Source organism: Syzygium oleosum, unplaced genomic scaffold, assembly GCF_021117445.2.
Source record: "Syzygium oleosum isolate NSW1041296 unplaced genomic scaffold, Sole_v2.1 Sole_v2.03, whole genome shotgun sequence".
NCBI classification, from domain to species: Eukaryota; Viridiplantae; Streptophyta; class Magnoliopsida; order Myrtales; family Myrtaceae; genus Syzygium; species Syzygium oleosum.
In genome coordinates, this window is record NW_026607487.1 from 9,849,743 (window position 1) to 9,868,490 (window position 18,748).

General features: G+C 41.3%; 1 protein-coding gene across 1 annotated transcript; it reads right to left on the reverse strand.

Moving 5' to 3' along the window:
* Positions 1 to 207: 207 nt before the first annotated feature.
* LOC115689893 (chaperonin 60 subunit beta 2, chloroplastic-like) lies at positions 208 to 18,199 on the reverse strand. The gene is made up of 14 exons (XM_056309619.1): positions 18,130 to 18,199; positions 13,637 to 13,892; positions 13,425 to 13,550; positions 13,125 to 13,209; positions 2,989 to 3,392; positions 2,649 to 2,883; positions 2,363 to 2,532; positions 2,180 to 2,257; positions 2,029 to 2,100; positions 1,800 to 1,904; positions 1,390 to 1,481; positions 1,212 to 1,304; positions 606 to 729; positions 208 to 501 (listed from the first exon to the last, which is right to left on the reverse strand). Exons 2-12 carry the CDS (start codon positions 13,877 to 13,879, stop codon positions 1,241 to 1,243), a joined length of 1,674 nt encoding a protein of 557 aa, XP_056165594.1. The 5' UTR covers positions 13,880 to 13,892; positions 18,130 to 18,199; the 3' UTR covers positions 208 to 501; positions 606 to 729; positions 1,212 to 1,240.
* Between the last annotated feature and the right edge of the window lie 549 nt (positions 18,200 to 18,748).

The following is an 18,748-nucleotide window of genomic DNA, read 5'->3' on the forward strand; positions in this document are numbered from 1 at the left end:
TTCTGATTTTTGGTTCTTCGGGGGGTCTCTTTCGCTTTCTATTTTTTCGCCTCCTGACATTGCAGGACACCGCCCCGATCTTGCCAACGAATTAAAATCCTACAGTGCACGTCTACAGTTAGTATATACACCGTTCGTCCACGCAAGGGAAATAGATGAACACAGTACAGAACACAAGGAACGTATGTACCACATAGATGCGACCCAGGACGAGGAATCAATCCATTACACGCGATGAGATTGTCGTTGAACGAGAGAGTAACTCAAGAAAAGAAGATTTCCCTAGTCCAAAAATTGTTGCAAGCATACATTTATATTGCAAAATTGCGCACTACCCGCAACACTAGCTTTAGCCTAGTCACGTCATCAATCGACTTAATTTACAAAAATGAGGCGAAGAAGAGACAACCGAGATGCCATTGCCATCTAATGTACTTCTTCCGAGAGAAGGTTCAAGATTTATTTACTCTCTCTATCCTCAAATCCCTCAATATCCATAGCCTGGGACAGCGGTGAAAGAAAAAACAATCGTCAGCTTAGCATGCATATCAAGTAACGAAAGCATGAACTACCATCTCATTTGAAGGTTCAGAAGGGAAATTTACCTGAGTTGTCCATGGGATTGCCTGCCGGAATTGGTTCAGCCTCCTTGATCTCTACGACTACACAATCTGACATCAAGAACGTTTTTGCCACAGAAGCTGCATGCTCCAAGCAACACCGAACCACCTGGTCAGAGGAAAAAAAACTTTTTCAGGCTAAGCCAACCTTATTCGAGCAGAGAGAACTAGATTCTCTTCCAGCAGTAGAATAAGCACGTTGAAAGACGAGAGGACATATACAAAGGCTTATTAGTTCTCCTATACGGCCATCGAAAAGCAGATCATATCAGGTTTCACATTCTTCGAAAAGCCATACCTCACAAGTTCAAAGTTTCGATATCACTGGCGTCAAAGCTACACATATTACATTAGTTATTGCAAAATTACAAACATGCACAACCAATTCTCATAGCTAAAAGTTCATTTCGGAACTAGCTTTAGGCACACTACCAGATTAATGACCAGCTGCCACTTTACCTCGAGAGGGAATAATCAGGGAAGTAGCACCGAAGAAAAAAGGACATCCCGACAGTAGCTCATTATTCCCACCTTTTCAATCCAAATGTTCAAACCAAAAAAATCCAAATGACACTGAACACTAGAGCTCACCTTAGTGGGATCGATGATTCCAGCAGCCATTAAATCTTCATATTTGCCGGTTGCAGCATTATATCCGTACTTAGGATTGTCACTCGAGAGAATCTGGGGTAAGATTACAAATGAGTCATCAAAATCAACCAAAAATGAGGCTAAACAATTGTATCTATGAACCAACAGCAGAACTCACCTTCTCACTGACCACACTTCCATTAACACCTGCGTTTTGGCGATCAACTTCAGAGGGTAACTCAAAGCTCGCTTAACAATGTCTGCCCCAACCTATGATCAATAAAGATAATTTGGATCAAAACGTATACTGCTGTGAGCTTATCTACAAGATGACTAAGCAGCAAACATACTCAGAGGAGGCTAGGGGCTTTAAGTTTATATTTTGTTTTGTACTCTGTGCCAAAGGCATTATCGAGAAAGTTTTCATTACGAAAAGGAAATGAAAACGGAAAATTTGAAAACTTTTTAGAAACCAAACAGGCCCTAGATGGCTTCCATCTTTTTCCTCCCAGGAACAGAAACCGCATATGGACCAAGTAGAGACTTTAGTCATTACTACTCACTCCAGTTGTGAACCTAAAAGTTTACCTTTTCTTCATCATTGTCTAGCGTGTCCTTGATGGCATCAACTTTTGATGCAAGTCTCAGCAAAGTGCAGCCACCACCAACAACAATTCCCTCCTCAACAGCAGCCTGATAACCAAAAGCGGTGAAGTCAGCATTTTTTTTCAAGTCCATTGATAACCCGTAACACACAAGTTGACTTGGCTAGTAACGTAAATTTCATGAGAGAACTTCTGCAGAAAATGCAAATTACCTTAGTAGCATTGAGAGCATCTTCAACTCTCAACTTCTTTTCTTTTAGCTCTGTCTCGGTTTGTGCTCCGACCTTCAAAGTCGACACCAAATCATTACGCAGAGTAAAAGACCACGTGTAAAGCTGAATGCTAAAGTAAACTAATGTTTACCTGTGTGACAGCAACACCACCAGAGAGTTTTGCAATCCTTTCATTGAGCTTTTCTTTCTCATACTCTTGCTCCGCAGCCTACAAAAAGTAAGATGCATGTATGCATCAGTGCCTGCCTGCCTTAGCGTGTATGTGACTGTATGTGTATGCCCCAAACAGAGAGAGAGAGAGAGAGAGAGAGACCACAATAAGATTCCTAATCTGAGCGACCCTTTTAGTCACTGCTTCCTGGGTGCTTCCATCACCAACAATTGTACTTGTGTCCTTTGTAAGCACCACCTTTGAAGCATGCCCTAGCACCTCCTTGTCAGCTTTATCCAGGGTAAGGCCCACCTCCTCTCTAATGACAGTCCCTGCAGGCATGTCCAAGCGCATCAGCCATAATAAAGGAAAAGAATTGGCAGAGCAGCTCCTATGCGCCACACAGAAGGCCAACTAAATCGGAAGAAGGGCCAAGAAGGATGCATACCTCCTGTCAATATAGCAATGTCATCAAGGTATTGACTTTTGCGCTCTCCAAATCCAGGAGCTTTAATGGCAGCAATCTTCAAAGCTCCTCTCAGTTTGTTCACGACAAGAGTTGCCAAGGCTTCCTGTTCAATGTCTTCTGCGACGATCAATATGGGGTAACCACCTCTAATAGCATCTTCCAAGACATTAATCAGATCCCTTGCATTTGTTATCTTCTTATCAACAAGAAGCAACTGCACAAACATAAACAATTTGAGTGAAAAGCAGAGGTGGTCACATTCGTTATTCCACTGTCTGAAAGGTGAAATAGAACAAGGATTCACACGCAAGCAACATACCTTGCAATTCTCATACTCAACAGCCATTTTCTCGCTATCAGTAACAAAATAAGGCGAGATGTAACCACGGTCAAATTGCATTCCTTCAACAACGTAAAGGCTGTTATCAGCGCTTTTTCCCTCTTCGAGAGTCACAACACCCTTCCGACCCACTTTACTCAAGGCTTCAGCTATCATATTTCCAACTTCATGGTTATTTCCTGCACTAACGGCAGCAACATCTGCCAATTCACTATCCTCGACCTCCTTTGAGATTGATGTCAACTCACCCGCAAGAGCCTTGGTTGTTTTCTCAATGCCACGAGTAATGAGGACAGGGTTTGCCCCTGCAGCAACCACCTTGACACCTTCAGCAATAAGACCCTGTGCAAGAACAACTGATGTTGTTGTACCATCTGATGTAGCTAGCAAGGATCACCTAGAGGGGGGTGAATAGGTGATCTAAAACAATTTTTAGTAATTTATGCGGAAACAAAATAAATCACAGAAGAGTCTGAATAAAATTCAGATTCAAGACAGATTATATAGACTGTGCTCTTGATGTGCAGAATGTAAAGTAAGAGATAAGGGATAGAGAATCTCGCACACAAGTTTATAGTGGTTCGGCTTATAGCAAGCCTACGTCCACTCTCCCACGCTCACTGACCCTACCGGCTGGATTTCACTATGTAATCAAGAGGAATTACAACTTCGAGTGTTAACACTCTTGTGTATGATAGGACTCTCTATCTCACACAATCACTCTTACAAAGTGTTCCTCAAGATCTTAATATTTGGCTCAGAATGACAAGAGAAAAATGATTGGATTAAGCTCAGACTTTGGACTTGTTGATTCTTGATTCCGTACTTCCTTCCGCCTGCTCGTTGATCTCCTTAAATACTCCTCTCGCTTCCAAACTAGCCGTTGGATAGCTTTCGGAGGATCATCTTCCAATCTTTACCTTGGACAGATTTGTATAGTAAGGATTGAGTAGCCGTTGGTTGACGTATTCGAATCCCGCTGATTCTGGTTGCCCATACAATCAGAATCTTGGTTTCCATAAGTAGAACTTTGTCCGTTGTAATGCATTCTTGTCATGATGTTTGATTGTCAATCAATTTGATTCAGATTGAGACAATCAGAACATTCCTTCTGTGAAATCCATGCTAGATCACTAGCTGTTGTGTTACGTTCTGAATTCTGCGTCTGAAGATATTCTGCGCGCATCGAAGAACTCATGCGTCTCGTGCTCAAGAATTTCTGCGTCCGAATAATTTCTTCTGCGTCGACGAATTTCTTCGTCTGAATAATTTCTTCGTCGCATCCGCATCGAATAACTTCGCATCCGCATCCGAATAACTCTCGCTTCGAATCTCGAACTTCGATTATGTGGGTCTTCAAAAATATACTTGACAGATTGTAAAGTCGAATAACTTTCTTCGAGCTTCCGAATATACGGCACTGGAATAGTTCAGAATAAGTATCAGATTTACAATAACATAGAAGGTTTTGTCAACTTCAAAATTAATAGGAGTTTTCCTCAATAATCTCCCCCTTTTTGATGGTGACAAAACTTTCTTTGCAGATTGAATTATTTTAAACATATTAAGCTCAATAAACACAGATTGAAATAGCAAACTCTGTTGATATCTGTGTCTTTCTTCCTTTGAGAATAACCTGTAAATCTGCAATATGATTTCTCCCCCTTTTTGTCATCAACAAAAAGAATAGTAATAGATAGAATAATGCATTGATATTAAGTAATCAATCAGTCTAACAATAAGTATGAGAAATATTACGGACCAATTGAAAAAATAGAGAGAAATGTTGAAAAACAGGCTATTTTTTAGGAGTACGAATCGATTGAAAATTTTCCAATATTGAGACAGCCTCCTCAATCTTCGTATTTGCATTGACCTATGGCTTTATCCATGCTTTGGATGAGCACATAGCAATGGCTCCCTCTAATTCCGCTTTATCTGCTCTTGCTTGAAGTTGTTGAGCCTTGGTGTTTTCCTCAACAATTTTTCGTAGGTTCCGCAAATTTTGTTCTAGAGCGACTCGCTTGTCCTTTATCTCGAGCGGAATCGAAAGGATGTCTCGATTTTCAGATGGCGACCTTGGTCATTAGCTTCTTCGATCGATTGTACCTCGCGGCTGATTCTCGTGGAATCTCCCCCGAACAATGTGATTGTTCTTCGAAACATGCTCTTCATGAATTGGTTCTGAAACATTTGGAACTGGTTCAGGAACATGTTCTGGTTCTGCAGTGTGACCTGATTCAAAGTGTGTCGCTTTCGCTTCATCATTTTCATCATGCGTAAGAGTTTTTCTTTTCTTTTGTACACTTTGATTGGGGTTGGAGAATCGGTTTGCTTGCTTGCTTGAACTAGTTCTTTTCCTTTGCTCCTTTTCTTTTCGAACTTTCTTGCCAATGATTTGGCCTCCGATCGTTGAGCCTCTTTCCTTTTTACTATGTCCCTGATATCTTCAAATTTCTTCATTTTGGAGAGCATTTTTTTCTCCAACAAACATAAGGGGAAGCATAGTTTCTCGCAACTCACCAGGAATAGATAAATTGAGATACATGAAGATACGAGTGATCAAAGCTCCATATGGCAGATGACCCTTATCTTTCTGCAATGCTCTGTACATATGGAATATTATGAGGTGAGGAAGAGAGAAGGATTGACCTGTCAAGATAGCCCAAATGAGCTTGATCTCTGATTTCGAAAGGTCAGTTTTTGAGGCATCCTTTGGCTTTAAACAGTTGATGATGATCTTATGCAAGATCACCGATCGTCTTGATAAGTCAGAATAGGAGAGATGTCTTTTTGATCCTTGAGCAAAGTTCGGATTTTCAGAAGCTAGCTGAGAAGCCTCTGCAAGGCTTACTGCCAACGGAGTAAAAGTGGAGTGTGTGGCTCCAATTATCCTTGCCAACTCATGTGCCTTTAAATCAACTTTCTTGTCACCAATAGTAAACTGTAACCAGTTTGGTGACAGAATTGAAAGATTTGAATAAAAGTAGGCAGTTAATTCAGCATAAGTGTTGGCAGATTGAAGGCAAAATTCATAAACCCCTAGTTTTTCAAACAGGTTCTGTACAGAAATTCCAGCCTTCTCCAAATACTCGAAATCCACAGTTCTATTGTTCATTACTCCTCTATCAAGTAACAGCCTGTAATACATCTGATGCGCAAGTGCTTCTGAATAAGCCTCCTGTTCCAGGCAAGCCAGATGCTATTCCAACTTTCATCTCAAAATTCTCAAAAAAATCGTGCATCATCATCCGGAACAACAAATTTTGACGCACTAGATGTCTTAGGGCTTACATGAACCGATTTCTTTTCAGATGGAGTTGAAGCTTCTCCAACTTTTTCTTTGCCCTTTCTGGAAGAAGTTTCTTGTGGAGTAGTGCTGGTTGGAACTTGCCCTGATTTAGTGCAGTATTCAGAATAGATTTTCGCAAGGTGAGTTTCAGAGCGAAGATCGTTGTCTTTCAGACAAGCACGAAGAGCTGACTCAGAGGCATTATTCCTTTTCAGCCTTTGATAATTCTCCCACACACGTTTAATGTTTATGAACCGAAAATCAGTTTTACCAGACGATTTCGGTGGAGACGAACGCTGAGGGGTTGACGCTTCAGAAGGGTTGACATGATGATCGGATTCTGAGTCTGAAACTTCTAAAAATTCCGCCGCTGCGGTAGATTTTGAGTCTTGATTAAGAATACGAGAAGATCTTCTGTGGGCCACCATCTTGACCGGCATTATGATCACCTTTGAAGACGAAAGTTTCGATCTTTTGGAAGAAGAAGAGGAGAGTCTCTGTATATCGGAAGGTTTTTGAGAGAAAAAGATCGTACTGATAGGGTTTGAAAACAGAGAAGGACGGGCTTAAAAAGGAGGTTGATAACTTTTTGGAAGGAAAAAAGTACTTTTAGAAATTAAGAGATATCCCAAACAAGTAGGAAGAAAATATTCTCTCTAAAACTTAACCAAACATATCAATATATTAGGCAGATTTTAGCAGATAAAATAGAATGCATACCTGATTTGCTTCCAAGTATAACGAATTATACAAGTATCCTGCCAAAAATGTCAATTTTATACCCGCCAAAATTTGAATAAGGAACGTACCTGTCTTTGTGAGTCTGAAAAATGTTCAGACTGAGAATACTTGAGTCTGAACAATTTCCTGTCTATCAAACACTTCAAGAAAATGGATAAGTAATGCACAGTTTTTCTCTGATGAATTCAAATGAAGATTTATCAAGAGGTTTTGTAAATATATCAGCTAATTGATTCTTAGAATCAATAAATTGAATATTTACATCACCATTTTGAACATGATCTCGAATAAAGTGATGCTTGATTTCAATATGCTTAGCACGAGAATGAAGAATTGGGTTCTTTGTCAAATTGATTGCACTTGTGTTGTCACATTTGATTGCAACACTTGATTCTTCAATATCAAAGTCTTGTAATTCTTTGCTTCATCCACAGAATCGTGTGCACAAGCAACTTCTCAATGCTACATATTCTGCTTCTGCTGTAGAAAGTACAACTGTACTCTGCTTCTTTGAGTACCAAGATACCAACATATTCCCAAACAGTTGACATGTACCGGAAGTACTTTTCCTGTCCACTTTACATCCAGCTAAATCAAGATCGAATATCCAAGAAGAGTAAAATCGAATCTTTGGAATACCAAAGACCTAACATTGGATATGTTCCAATGTATTTGATTATTCTTTTTTCGCAGAGAAATGAGATTCCCTTGGGTCTGATTGAAATCTTGCACACATACAGACACTAAAAAGAATGTCAGGTCTAGATGCAGTTAGATATAATAAAGAGCCTATCATGCTTCTATATACCTTTCGATCAACCTTTTTACCATTTTCATCTTTGTCCAGGTTTGGATGAATGAGACATGGGAATGTCCGTCTTCTTGCAATTCGTAATCCAAATTTCTTGATAATCTCCTTTGCATACTTCTCTTGGCAAATGAATGTACCATCTTTGGTTTGTTTCACTTGAAGGCCAAGAAAGAATGATAATTCTCCCATCATACTCATCTCGAATTCATTCTGCATATTCTTTGAGAATTCCTTGCATAGCAATTCGTTAGAAGATCCAAAGATTATATCATCAACATAAATTTGAACAATTAAGAAATCCTTACCCTTTTTCTTAACAAATAAAGTTGTATCAACTTTACCTTTGGTAAAACCATTTTGCAGAAGGAAGTTACTTAACCTTTCATACCAAGCTCTTGGTGCTTGTTTTTGCATCAGTAAAGAGCCTTCTTGAGTCTGTAGACATGATCACTCTTTCTTGGTTCTTCGAAACCAGGTGGTTGTTCCACATATACTTCTTCTTTGATATATCCATTCAGAAAGGCACTTTTCACGTCCATCTGAAATAATTTGAAGTTATGGGAACAAGCATAAGCTAGTAGTAGCCGAATGGCTTCTAACCTTGCAACTGGTGCATATGTTTCATCATAGTCTATGCCTTCTTCTTGAGAATAGCCTTTTGCAACCAGTCTTGCTTTGTTTCTTGTAACTTTCCCTTTGTCATCCAGTTTGTTTCTGAATACCCATTTTGTTCCAATTACTGGATGATTTTTGGGTCTTGGCACAAGTTCCCATACTTTATTGATTCTGAACTGCTGAAGTTCCTCCTGCATAGCATCGATCCAGCTTTCATCTGATAAAGCTTCACTAACTTCTTTTGGCTCTATTTCTGATATCAAAGCCAAGTTGCTGATGTTCTCTTTGTGTTTGGATCTTGTCTTGATACCATCTTCTATTTCTCCAATAACGAGGTTCTTCGGATGACTGGATTTATGTTTCCAGTTTTGTCATATTTTTCCTTCGAAATTCCGACTCGAACTTTCGGTTGAGTCCGTATTATATCTTCTTTGCCTTCGATGCTTCGATGATTCTTGAATGTTGGGAGATGGTTCGATTCATCTCTCGTGAGTCTCGAATGTTTTCTTCAAACCTCACATTCATTGATTCTTCAACAGATCCGAGAGTTCTTGTTGTAGACTCTGTATGCTTTACTTGAAGTTGAGTATCCAAGGAAAAATTCTTCATCTGCTTTCTCATCAAACTTTCCAGTGCGGTTATTTGGATTTTTCAGGATATAGCATTTACAACCAAACACTCTAAAATATGAAATGTTGGGCTTTCTACCTTTGTAAAGCTCATAGGGGGTTTTCTCAAGAATGGGTCTGAGAAAAGCTCTGTTAATGATATAGCATGCTGTAAAAACTGCATCTGCCCAGAAATAAAAAGGAATTTTGCTTTCAATCAGCAAAGTTCTTGCCATTTCTTGCAAAGAACGATTTTTCCTTTCCACAACACCATTTTGTTCTGGTGTGTAAGGAGTAGAAAAATTGTGTTGAAAGCCATTTTCCTCACAAAAATCTGAAAAACTTTGATTTTCAAATTCTCCCCCATGATCAGTTTTAATGCAGGAAATGGAATAGCCCATTTCATTCTGAACTCTTTTTGCAAATTTTGAAAAATATGAAAATGCTTCATTTTTATGAGCAAGAAAGAACACCCAAGTAAATCTTGTGAAGTCATCAACAATGACTAAACAATATTTCTTACCACCAATACTTTGTGTTCTGGTTGGTCCAAATAGGTCCATATGAAGAAGCTGCAAAGCACGATCAGTGGAAACATGATGTATAGACTTGAAAGAACTTCTTACTTGTTTTCCTAGAGTGCAGGCATTGCATAACTCTGTTTTCTTGTATTTCAAATCTGGTAGACCTCGAACCAGTTTCTTGTTTGAGATCTTTGAGATTTGTTTCATACTGATATGCCCCAGTCTTCTATGCCATAGATCTTCATCCTCTTTGATTGAGATCAAGCAATGAGTGGAGTTTGGATTGACATCTAGAAGATAGATATTGCCATGTCTTCTCCCTGTAAATGTTTGAGAAGAATCTTTGCTTGTCCCTGAGCATGTATCTTCTTGAAAGTTGATTCTGAAACCTGTATCACATAGTTGGCTTATGCTTATCAAGTTGTAGTTGAGTCCTTTTACCAACGAGACATCATTGATTGTAAGTCCTCCAATTTCAACTGTTCCTTTGCCAACGATTTTTCCTTTGGTATTTCCTCCAAAGGATACTTTTCCACCATTCAGATTGTGTAGATCAACGAATATACTTGGATCTCCTGTCATATGTCTAGAGCATCCACTGTCTAGGTACCACTTCCTTTTTCTTTTTGTGGTAACCTGCAAAAAACACAGCATCTCAAGTTTTCTTTGGTACCCAAATTTGTTTGGGTCCTTGAGCATTAGTATAGGCTGTCTTAACAAAATCTCTTCTAATAGGTCTCCAGACCTTAGGACATTCATTCTCAAAATGTTGTGGATCTCCACATTTTGAGCACTTGAGTGCACTTCGACCAACAGGTTTTACAAAATTCCTTTTGAAATGATTTTTATAAGCTTGTCGAGGAGGTCTTTGTTTTAATCTCTCCTTGACCTTTGGAAAATCAATCAAGCTATCACTTTCCTTCACAAATCCGAGACCAGATTTGTTGTAGTAAGGAATTTGGATAGAAAGGATATGCTTCAAGGTTTCTGATCCCTTTTGGAAGTAATTTCTGAAACTTGCTTTTTCAAAACTGCATTTTCTTTGGAAAGAAAATCTCGACTTTCCTTGACTTGATGAAATTCTTTTTGAAGGAAATCGATTTTTTCTTTTTGTGAAACATCCTGTTGCCTCAGTGATGAATTTTCCTTTTTCAAAGAAGAGATGCATTTAAGAGCAGTCTTGAATTCAAAGCATAATTCATCAATGTAATTTGATACCTCAATAGGCATGTCAGAATGTTTTACCTCAATTTCCACTTTGGGATCGAATCGAATCGAGTCCGAGTCGACTTAGCCATTAGACGTAAATCTTCATCACTGTCTTCACATTTCGTGTCACTCCAGGTTTCTGCTTTTAAGGCCTTCTTTGCTTTCTCAAACTTGGTCTTCTTTTTCAGAAGTGGACAATTTGGCTTGATATGTCCACGTTTCTTACAGTGAAAGCATATAACATCCTTCGATCTTTCTGTCTCATCGAAAGATTTCTTCTTTTCAAAAGGCTTCTTTCCCCTGAGGTTTCTTCCTTTGATCTTCATTTTCTTATACTTCTTTATAAACAGAGCTAGTTCTTCATCATCAACGTCTTCATCTTCAGAATCTGCATCAGAATCAATGTTAGTCTTCAAAGCAATTGATTTATTACCTTTGGATTCAATCTCCTCATTTCGTTTCTCAGTCTCATATGATTGAAGAGTTCCAATTAACTCATTCACTGATAGAGGCTTGATCCTTTGTGTCTCTCGAAGAGATGTTTTGATGTTGTCCCACTGATTTGTCAGTCCTCTCAGAAGTTTGTTGACTTTCATTGCATCTGGAACTGGTTGTCCTTGATAAGCAAGACCGTTTACTATATCAGTAAACCTGTCATATAAATCAGCAATTGATTCTCCAGGCTTCATTTTGAAAGATTCATATTGACCAAGCAGAAGATTAATTTGAGTTTCCTTGGCTCGATCTGTTCCTTCATAAGTAATAAGAAGAGTATCCCGATTTCCTTAGGTGATTCACAAGCAGCAATTTTTTATATTCAATAGGTGATAAGGCACAATAAAGAGAATAAATTGCTTTGGAATCTAAGGTTTCTCTTTTGGATATCTCGAGTTTGAGATAATGGAGGATCTGTTTGCTTTGCTTGCATCTCGCCTTCTCTTTTGAATCGAAGACTTTGGATTGACACCTCTGATGATGACATCCCATTGCATGTGGTCAATTGACTTTATGAATGCCTTCATCTTATTCTTCCAGACACTATATTCCTTGCCATCGAAATATGGTGGTCTGTTGTTGCTCTATCCTTCAATGAGCCCTGGAGCACCATAGCTAGCCATATAGATCGTTAGCTCAGAAGTAAAACACTTCAATAAACGAGCAACCTGCTCTGATACCAATTGATGTAGCTAGCAAGGATCACCTAGAGGGGGGTAAATAGGTGATCTAAAACAATTTTTAGTAATTTATGCGGAAACAAAATAAATCACGGAAGAGTCGAATAAAATTCAGATTCAAGACAGATTATATAGATCGTGCTCTTGATGTGCAGAATGTAAAGTAAGAGATAAGGGATAGAGAATCGCACACAAGTTTATAGTGGTTCGGCTTATAGCAAGCCTACGTCCACTCTCCCACGCTTACTGACCTTGTTTGGATTTCACTATGTAATCAAGAGGAATTACAACTTCGAGTGTTAACACTCTTGTGTATGATAGGACTCTCTATCTCACACAATCACTCTTACAAAGTGTTCCTCAAGATCTTAATATTTGGCTCGAATGACAAGAGAAAAATGATTGGATTAAGCTCGGACTTTGGACTTGTTGATTCTTGATTACGTACTTCCTTCTCGTCGCTCGTTGATCTCCTTAAATACTCCTCTGCTTCCAAACTAGCCGTTGGACAGCTTTCGGAGGATCATCTTCCAATCTTTACCTTGGACAGATTTGTATAGTAAGGATTGAGTAGCCGTTGGTTGACAGATTCTGAATCCCGCTGATTCTGGTTGCCCATACAATCAGAATCTTGGTTTCCATAAATAGAACTTTGTCCGTTGTAATGCATTCTTGTCATGATGTTTGATTGTCAATCAATTTGATTCAGATTGAGACAATCAGAACATTCCTTCTGTGAAATCCATGCTAGATCACTAGCTGTTGTGTTACGTTCTGAATTCTGCGTCTGAAGATATTCTGCGTCTGCATCAGAAGAACTCCTGCGTCTGCGTCTGAAGAATTTCTGCGTCTGAATAATTTCTTCTGCGTCTGACGAATTTCTTCGTCTGAATAATTTCTTCGTCTGCATCTGCATCTGAATAACTTCTGCATCTGCATCTGAATAACTTCTGCTTCTGAATCTCAGAACTTCGATTATGTGGGTCTTCAAAAATATACTTGACAGATTGTAAAGTCTGAATAACTTTCTTCTGAGCTTCCAGAATATACAGACCTGGAATAGTTCAGAATAAGTATCAGATTTACAATAACATAGAAGGTTTTGTCAACTTCAAAATTAATAGGAGTTTTCCTCAACACCATCACCAGCCAAGTCATTGTTCTTTGCAGCTGCCTGCCTCACTAGTTTGGCACCGATGTTTTCAACGGGATCCTCTAGCTCAACCTGAGGAGAGGATCCAAAAGTTAGGAAGTTTCAGTGTTGCAACATGAAAATGCTTAAATATATTCAGATAGGATAACATGCAGACCATTAACAAAATTAGTTGCGATCCAGTTCGGATGCTTATGATAGATCAATAATAACCCAGATATTTGGAAAAGCCTTTCACATAACATCACTTCAAATTAGGCCCATAAAAAATTTATTAGTTTAGATACCTCTTTCGCCACCGTGACACCGTCATTAACAATTTTTGGGGAACCATACTTGCTCTCCAGGACAACATTTCTTCCCTTCGGACCAAGAGTAACCCCAACTAAATCTGCAAGCTTGTTTACTCCGGTCTGAGAAGAAAGACAAACAAGAGGATTGACATATCTGAAGCAAGCCTATCACAATTCAGAAAACTTACAACTACTCAAAGACTCACTTGCAACTTTTTGATAGTTGATCCATCCTTATTAAAGTACAAATCCTTTGCCATGGCACAGATTTTGGGCTCCCGTGATTTCCTTAGGCTGACGCTCCGCCTTCTACCAAATGTAGAGGAAGAAGAAATGGAAGAAACAGAAGACAACTTGTCCAGTGAAGTTGCTAGTTTCTTATCCATCACACGATTGCCAGGAGCAGCCAAAGTGCCAGCTGAGGACATGGCCGTGAAAGTTGACGCCATTTACTCCTCAAGGCTGAAAATACAGGACATCAAGTTTAACCTTGGCCGCAGCAAGCAAAAAACGAATAGCCCAAGAAGCACAAGAAAACAATTAAAACACTCGAGTGCGACAATGGACGAAAACTAATCATGAGCAGAGATGATTCCAGAGTCTACGGGCAAAGTGACTTCGTGCTGAATGCGCTCTATATGGGCGGCTCAAAGCCAACAGAAATCGCATGCCCTGGAGTTCAAGACGGCTACTAGTCGAAGCGTTTACGACACCTTTAGTTAGTGTCTCATCTACTCCGTTCCATCAAGAGGAGGGCACTAACGAGAGGCCAAACCAAAGCAGCGAAGCTACAATCTCGGCAACTCGCGCCATCCTAACCAAAACAACCCAGCTAAAGAAAAGCTCACCAAAATGAACATCCCCAAACAACTCAACGAATCCAAGCTCAGCTAAGAACTCACAAGTCCCTAACGACTCGATGCTTAAACCAAACCCCGTCCATTTCCCGCGCAAAGACGACAAAGCTCCTCCTCCTCCTCCTCTTTCACGCATTTAGCTTGACAAAAGGAGACACGACCTAATTACCCCCGAGAAAAATGCTTCCCCAATCTTCTCAACTACAAGTCCAAGCACAACACCGCACCAGAAGAAGCTAACGTTGGACGGACCCAATAACAACTACAAAAAAAAGCAAACGGAATGCTTCATTCCGTCTGTCACACCCCGTACTCTACGAAGCGCTAACATCCCTACCTTGGTCGATTGTAGTGCCACGTCCCAGGAAACGTCGCCGACCCAACGCCCAATAGAGAACAAGCACAAGCGGAAACAATTAAATAAACAACCCTGACAATTATAAAATACGAGCCAATGATAGCCAAGCAATAAACACGATCACAGCAGAAAATAGGTACATACTTACATTACTATAGAAAACCTTTTTACAATACCCATCAAACAACAAAAGCGAGCAGTACAAACAGTCAACAGCCACTGGGTCAAAAGGGTAAGTGGCTAGGGTGCTCTTAGGGATCCTAGTCAGGATCTGAGGATTCCGAGGATTCATCCAACTGCTCCTCTGACTCCATATCTGCTGCTCCGTCTCCACATGGGTGCATGCTCAACGACCGCTGAATGCGATGCGGTATCCCAGAAAGAGGTGGTGACCTCGGCATTCTACGGTTGGGGATCTGAAATGTTTCGGTTTACACAACCGTGAGACGAATCTCAGTGAGTTCAACCCCTAAACATAGGCTAGGCTAGCATGCAATATCCTGACCGGAAATAAACACTCAAAGTATAACACAACAATAATCACACAAGTCTCTGACCCTGCAGGTTGGATAGTTCAACATCTAATAATCACGGCACATACGTGGCACACATAGTCACACGTATGCCAAACACATGCTCCTACACCGAGTCTCACACTCGCACGCTAATCCATGCATTTTTATGCATGCAAATGTCGTCAGCATGTCGTATGCATTTTCCGGCCCACTGGCCCACACTGGCATACTGGCAATCATCCGATTTATTATTTATTACGACTCAAGTCGACAATATTCACGGCCTGGTGCATCTAGCCTGCTTCAAAGTGCATGAGGCGCAGCAACCGATCTGGCCCAGTGTCTCTAGCCTGCTTCAAAGTGCATAAGGTGCAACACTGATCTCCTTACGAACCAGAACCTGCTTCAAAGTGCATGAGGATGGTCGTCTTCCGGACGTACCGGGCATCGTCCTGCTTCAAAGTGCATGAGGATGGCATCGACCCGAAAGTCACGACCCGAAGGCCCTTAGGTGATCACACAACCCATTATTATCTGAACCCCGCGTAACACGTATCAGGGTATTTTAGGTGATCACATGCTCATGACAGGCACGCAGTCTCACACAATTTCATCACAAGCCTCATTCTCAGCATTCATAATGTGTGCCATGAAATGCAACATGAGCATCCACATAACATAGGCACAGGCACACAGTTCAATCAAAGTCATTCCACAGTGCCTAATTCACAAGCCACGTGCTTACTTGGCCTATTAATACCGTGCGGCCAAATTCCAAATACACAATTCAAGCCATCAATTGGCCAATCACACTCCGCACGATTCAGCCACACAAGCACGCAATATAGCATTTCGCAATTAAACACAATTGATCATCAATCAATCAACAGCCAATCATTTTGGGTAATCCCGGCCATTCAGCTAATAATTCTTGCTGTCCATTATAATCCGGTACATTCCTCAAAAATATGGACAGCCGCTATTTTCTCAATCCGGGCCCAATAATTGTCCATAATAATCCCACTAAATTTCTCGGATTTTATTTCCACTAATCAGTCCTCAATCCAGTCCGAATTATACACCGACAATATCTAAACCAGTCCAGAAAAACGCACTATCAGTCCTAATCCGGGTTTAGAAATTTTACTCACCTAATTTCTGAACCACGGCGACGGGGAACGACGGCCGATCACTGATGAACAGTGAAACCGGCGGCGGAATTCCCGGGGCGCGTACTGTTCACGCGGTACTGTTCACGGCGTACGAACACTGTACGGACTGCGGGGGAACGATGGCCGGCGAGACGGCGGTGACGGCCACAGCGGGCCGTACGGACGGCGGCGTAAGGACGCTACAGTATCGACCGTACGGACGGTGACGGTCGGCGTCGTGCGGTGAGGCTGGACGGCTGGGTGGCGACGGTGCGGCGATCGGAGCTCCGGCGAAGCTCCGGCGGCCCTATTTGCCGGACGGAAAGAGAGAAAAAGAGGGAGAAAGAGAGAGAAATAGAGAGAGAAAGGGGTTGGGTGTGGCTGAGACTGAGGCTGGGGACAGAGGTGGTCGACGGCGAGGCACGGTGGCCGGCGGCGGCGATCCGGCGGCTGGCGGCGAGCTCCGGCAAAGCTTGCCGAGAGAGAAAAAGAGAGAAATGGAGAGGGAGCTGCTGGCTGGGGGCTGTTCTGGCCGAGATAAATGAAGAGGAGAGAGAAACTGGGTCTGACCAGGTCAAGAAATAGCAGCCCCTTGCGCCACGTGTCGCCGATCCGAGCCATTTGACCAAAACGCCCCTAATCTAACGGTTCTAATTCGATCCTATCCAAAAAGTGAAGGGTAAAATGGTCTTTGGGGCCAATAATGCAGCTGATAAACCCTCCATAATTATCCAAAAATTTTCCCAAAAATTCGGACTCGAAAACGGCCTAGGGGCAAAACCGTCATTTTTCCGGCCCGGGGCGAAATTCCAATTTTCGCACGTACTAACCCTCCATGAGCGTGGCCAACATAATGTGGTGTCGGAATCGCGAAATTCATCGCACAAGCCCTCGAAAATCCACGTCGAAGTTTCGGGAATAAAATAATATTATTTTTCCAATTTTTGTCGAAATTCTAATTTTTGTCCATAACGACTCCTGGTATGCGTGGCCACCCAAAAATGGCGTCGGCCTCAAAAAATAACCTCATTTGGCCTCGAAAAACAACGCTGGCATCCCGATGGGCAAAATCGTAATTTTTCACCCCCGGACCGAAATTCCAATTTTTACTCGTACTAACTCCAAACGTGTGTGACCAGCGTGCTATGACGTCAGATTCCCAAAAATAGTCTCTTAAGCCTTCGAAAATCGGTATCAAAGTCCGGGTCCAATTTCGTGACTAAAACTCGCTCGATTTCCAATTTCAGGGTCTCTCACTAACGGGCGGATGTCTAGAAGTTACGCGTATCGACCTAGGGTTATCCGAGTCATGACGGTCCTGATCATTGAGAGAATGAGAAATTATCACCAATCCCAGAGGTCACGATCGTCCGGTTTAAGTTCAGGATTGGTTGGCCACGTGCACTCTCGGTCATGCAGAATCACCTGCGATCCGATTGTACATTGTTGGCCTTAGCCAAACCAAATCCGTTACTTTTCCTAAGATCGATCCACATTGGTTTATAATATTCTCTCATCATTTCTCGTGATTAGTGTCCGCTTCGCGATCGGATCCTTGGTCCACGTACCGCTTTCTAATTAGCCATACCCTATTGGTTAGTATCCCGAAAGTGATCAGCTCTAGGTAAGACTTACTAAAATGAAATGCGAAATATTGTCAATTTTATTGATCCCGGAACTACATCGAAATTCGGGCTGTTACACCGTCCATCGCAGAGAGGCAGAATTCCAAGCTCCTCGAATCCTAGAAATTGCGGAACACAGCGCAAACGAGAAGGGAACGATCGAGAGGATGAGATCAGGCTTATCCGAAGTTACCTCCGGCGGCGAAGGGAGACGGGGAGGGAGGGAGAGGGAGCGCGCTTAGGGTTTCCAGCGACTTTCGACAGCGTCGAGGGACACGGTAGTAGTTGATGAGGTTTATATTGGGGAAGGGGGGCGATAGAGAGGAGAACGTCCATTTCTACATTGCTCCTGAAGGTTCGGCCCAATCAAGGCTGTTGGATTGGAAGCGTCGTCGGCTGCCGTCCTTTTACCTCGGAAGAGTCTGGAACCTTTCAATAGATATGCTTGTTCCCTCGTGCCTCGCCACACGTGTGGAGGTCCTCTCCTTTTCTTCTTGGCAAGCTTGGTTCCAATTTTTGTTTTTGGACGTGCATTTCTTGTTTCTTTCTTACTCTTTTTCTGTTTTTTTTTTTTGCTAGAACTTGGAAGTGTGATCTTTTTTAAGCCAAATTCGGATCTCCTAAGTTTATTTTACTGCAGAAAATATTGATAACTATCGTTAAATTCCGATTATTTGACAATTACGACAAGTTAATTGGAAGATTCGCAGTCAATGGGCGAGACGGATCGAGTTAAGAAAGACGAGATTAATTTATATGGTTATGTGATACTTTCTAATAGCCTGTTGAATCCACACCAAAAGATGATCGGG

Excerpts from the sequence above, each read along its gene's own strand:
- LOC115689893 (XM_056309619.1), bottom strand. The coding sequence starts at position 13,879 with ATGGCGTCAACTTTCACGGCCATGTCCTCAGCTGGCACTTTGGCTGCT. Across the intron at positions 13,551-13,636 it reads CAACTATCAAAAAGTTGCAA|ACCGGAGTAAACAAGCTTGC; the intron begins GTGAGTCTTTGA and ends CTTTCTTCTCAG. Across the intron at positions 2,258-2,362 it reads AGATTAGGAATCTTATTGTG|GCTGCGGAGCAAGAGTATGA; the intron begins GTCTCTCTCTCT and ends TACTTTTTGTAG.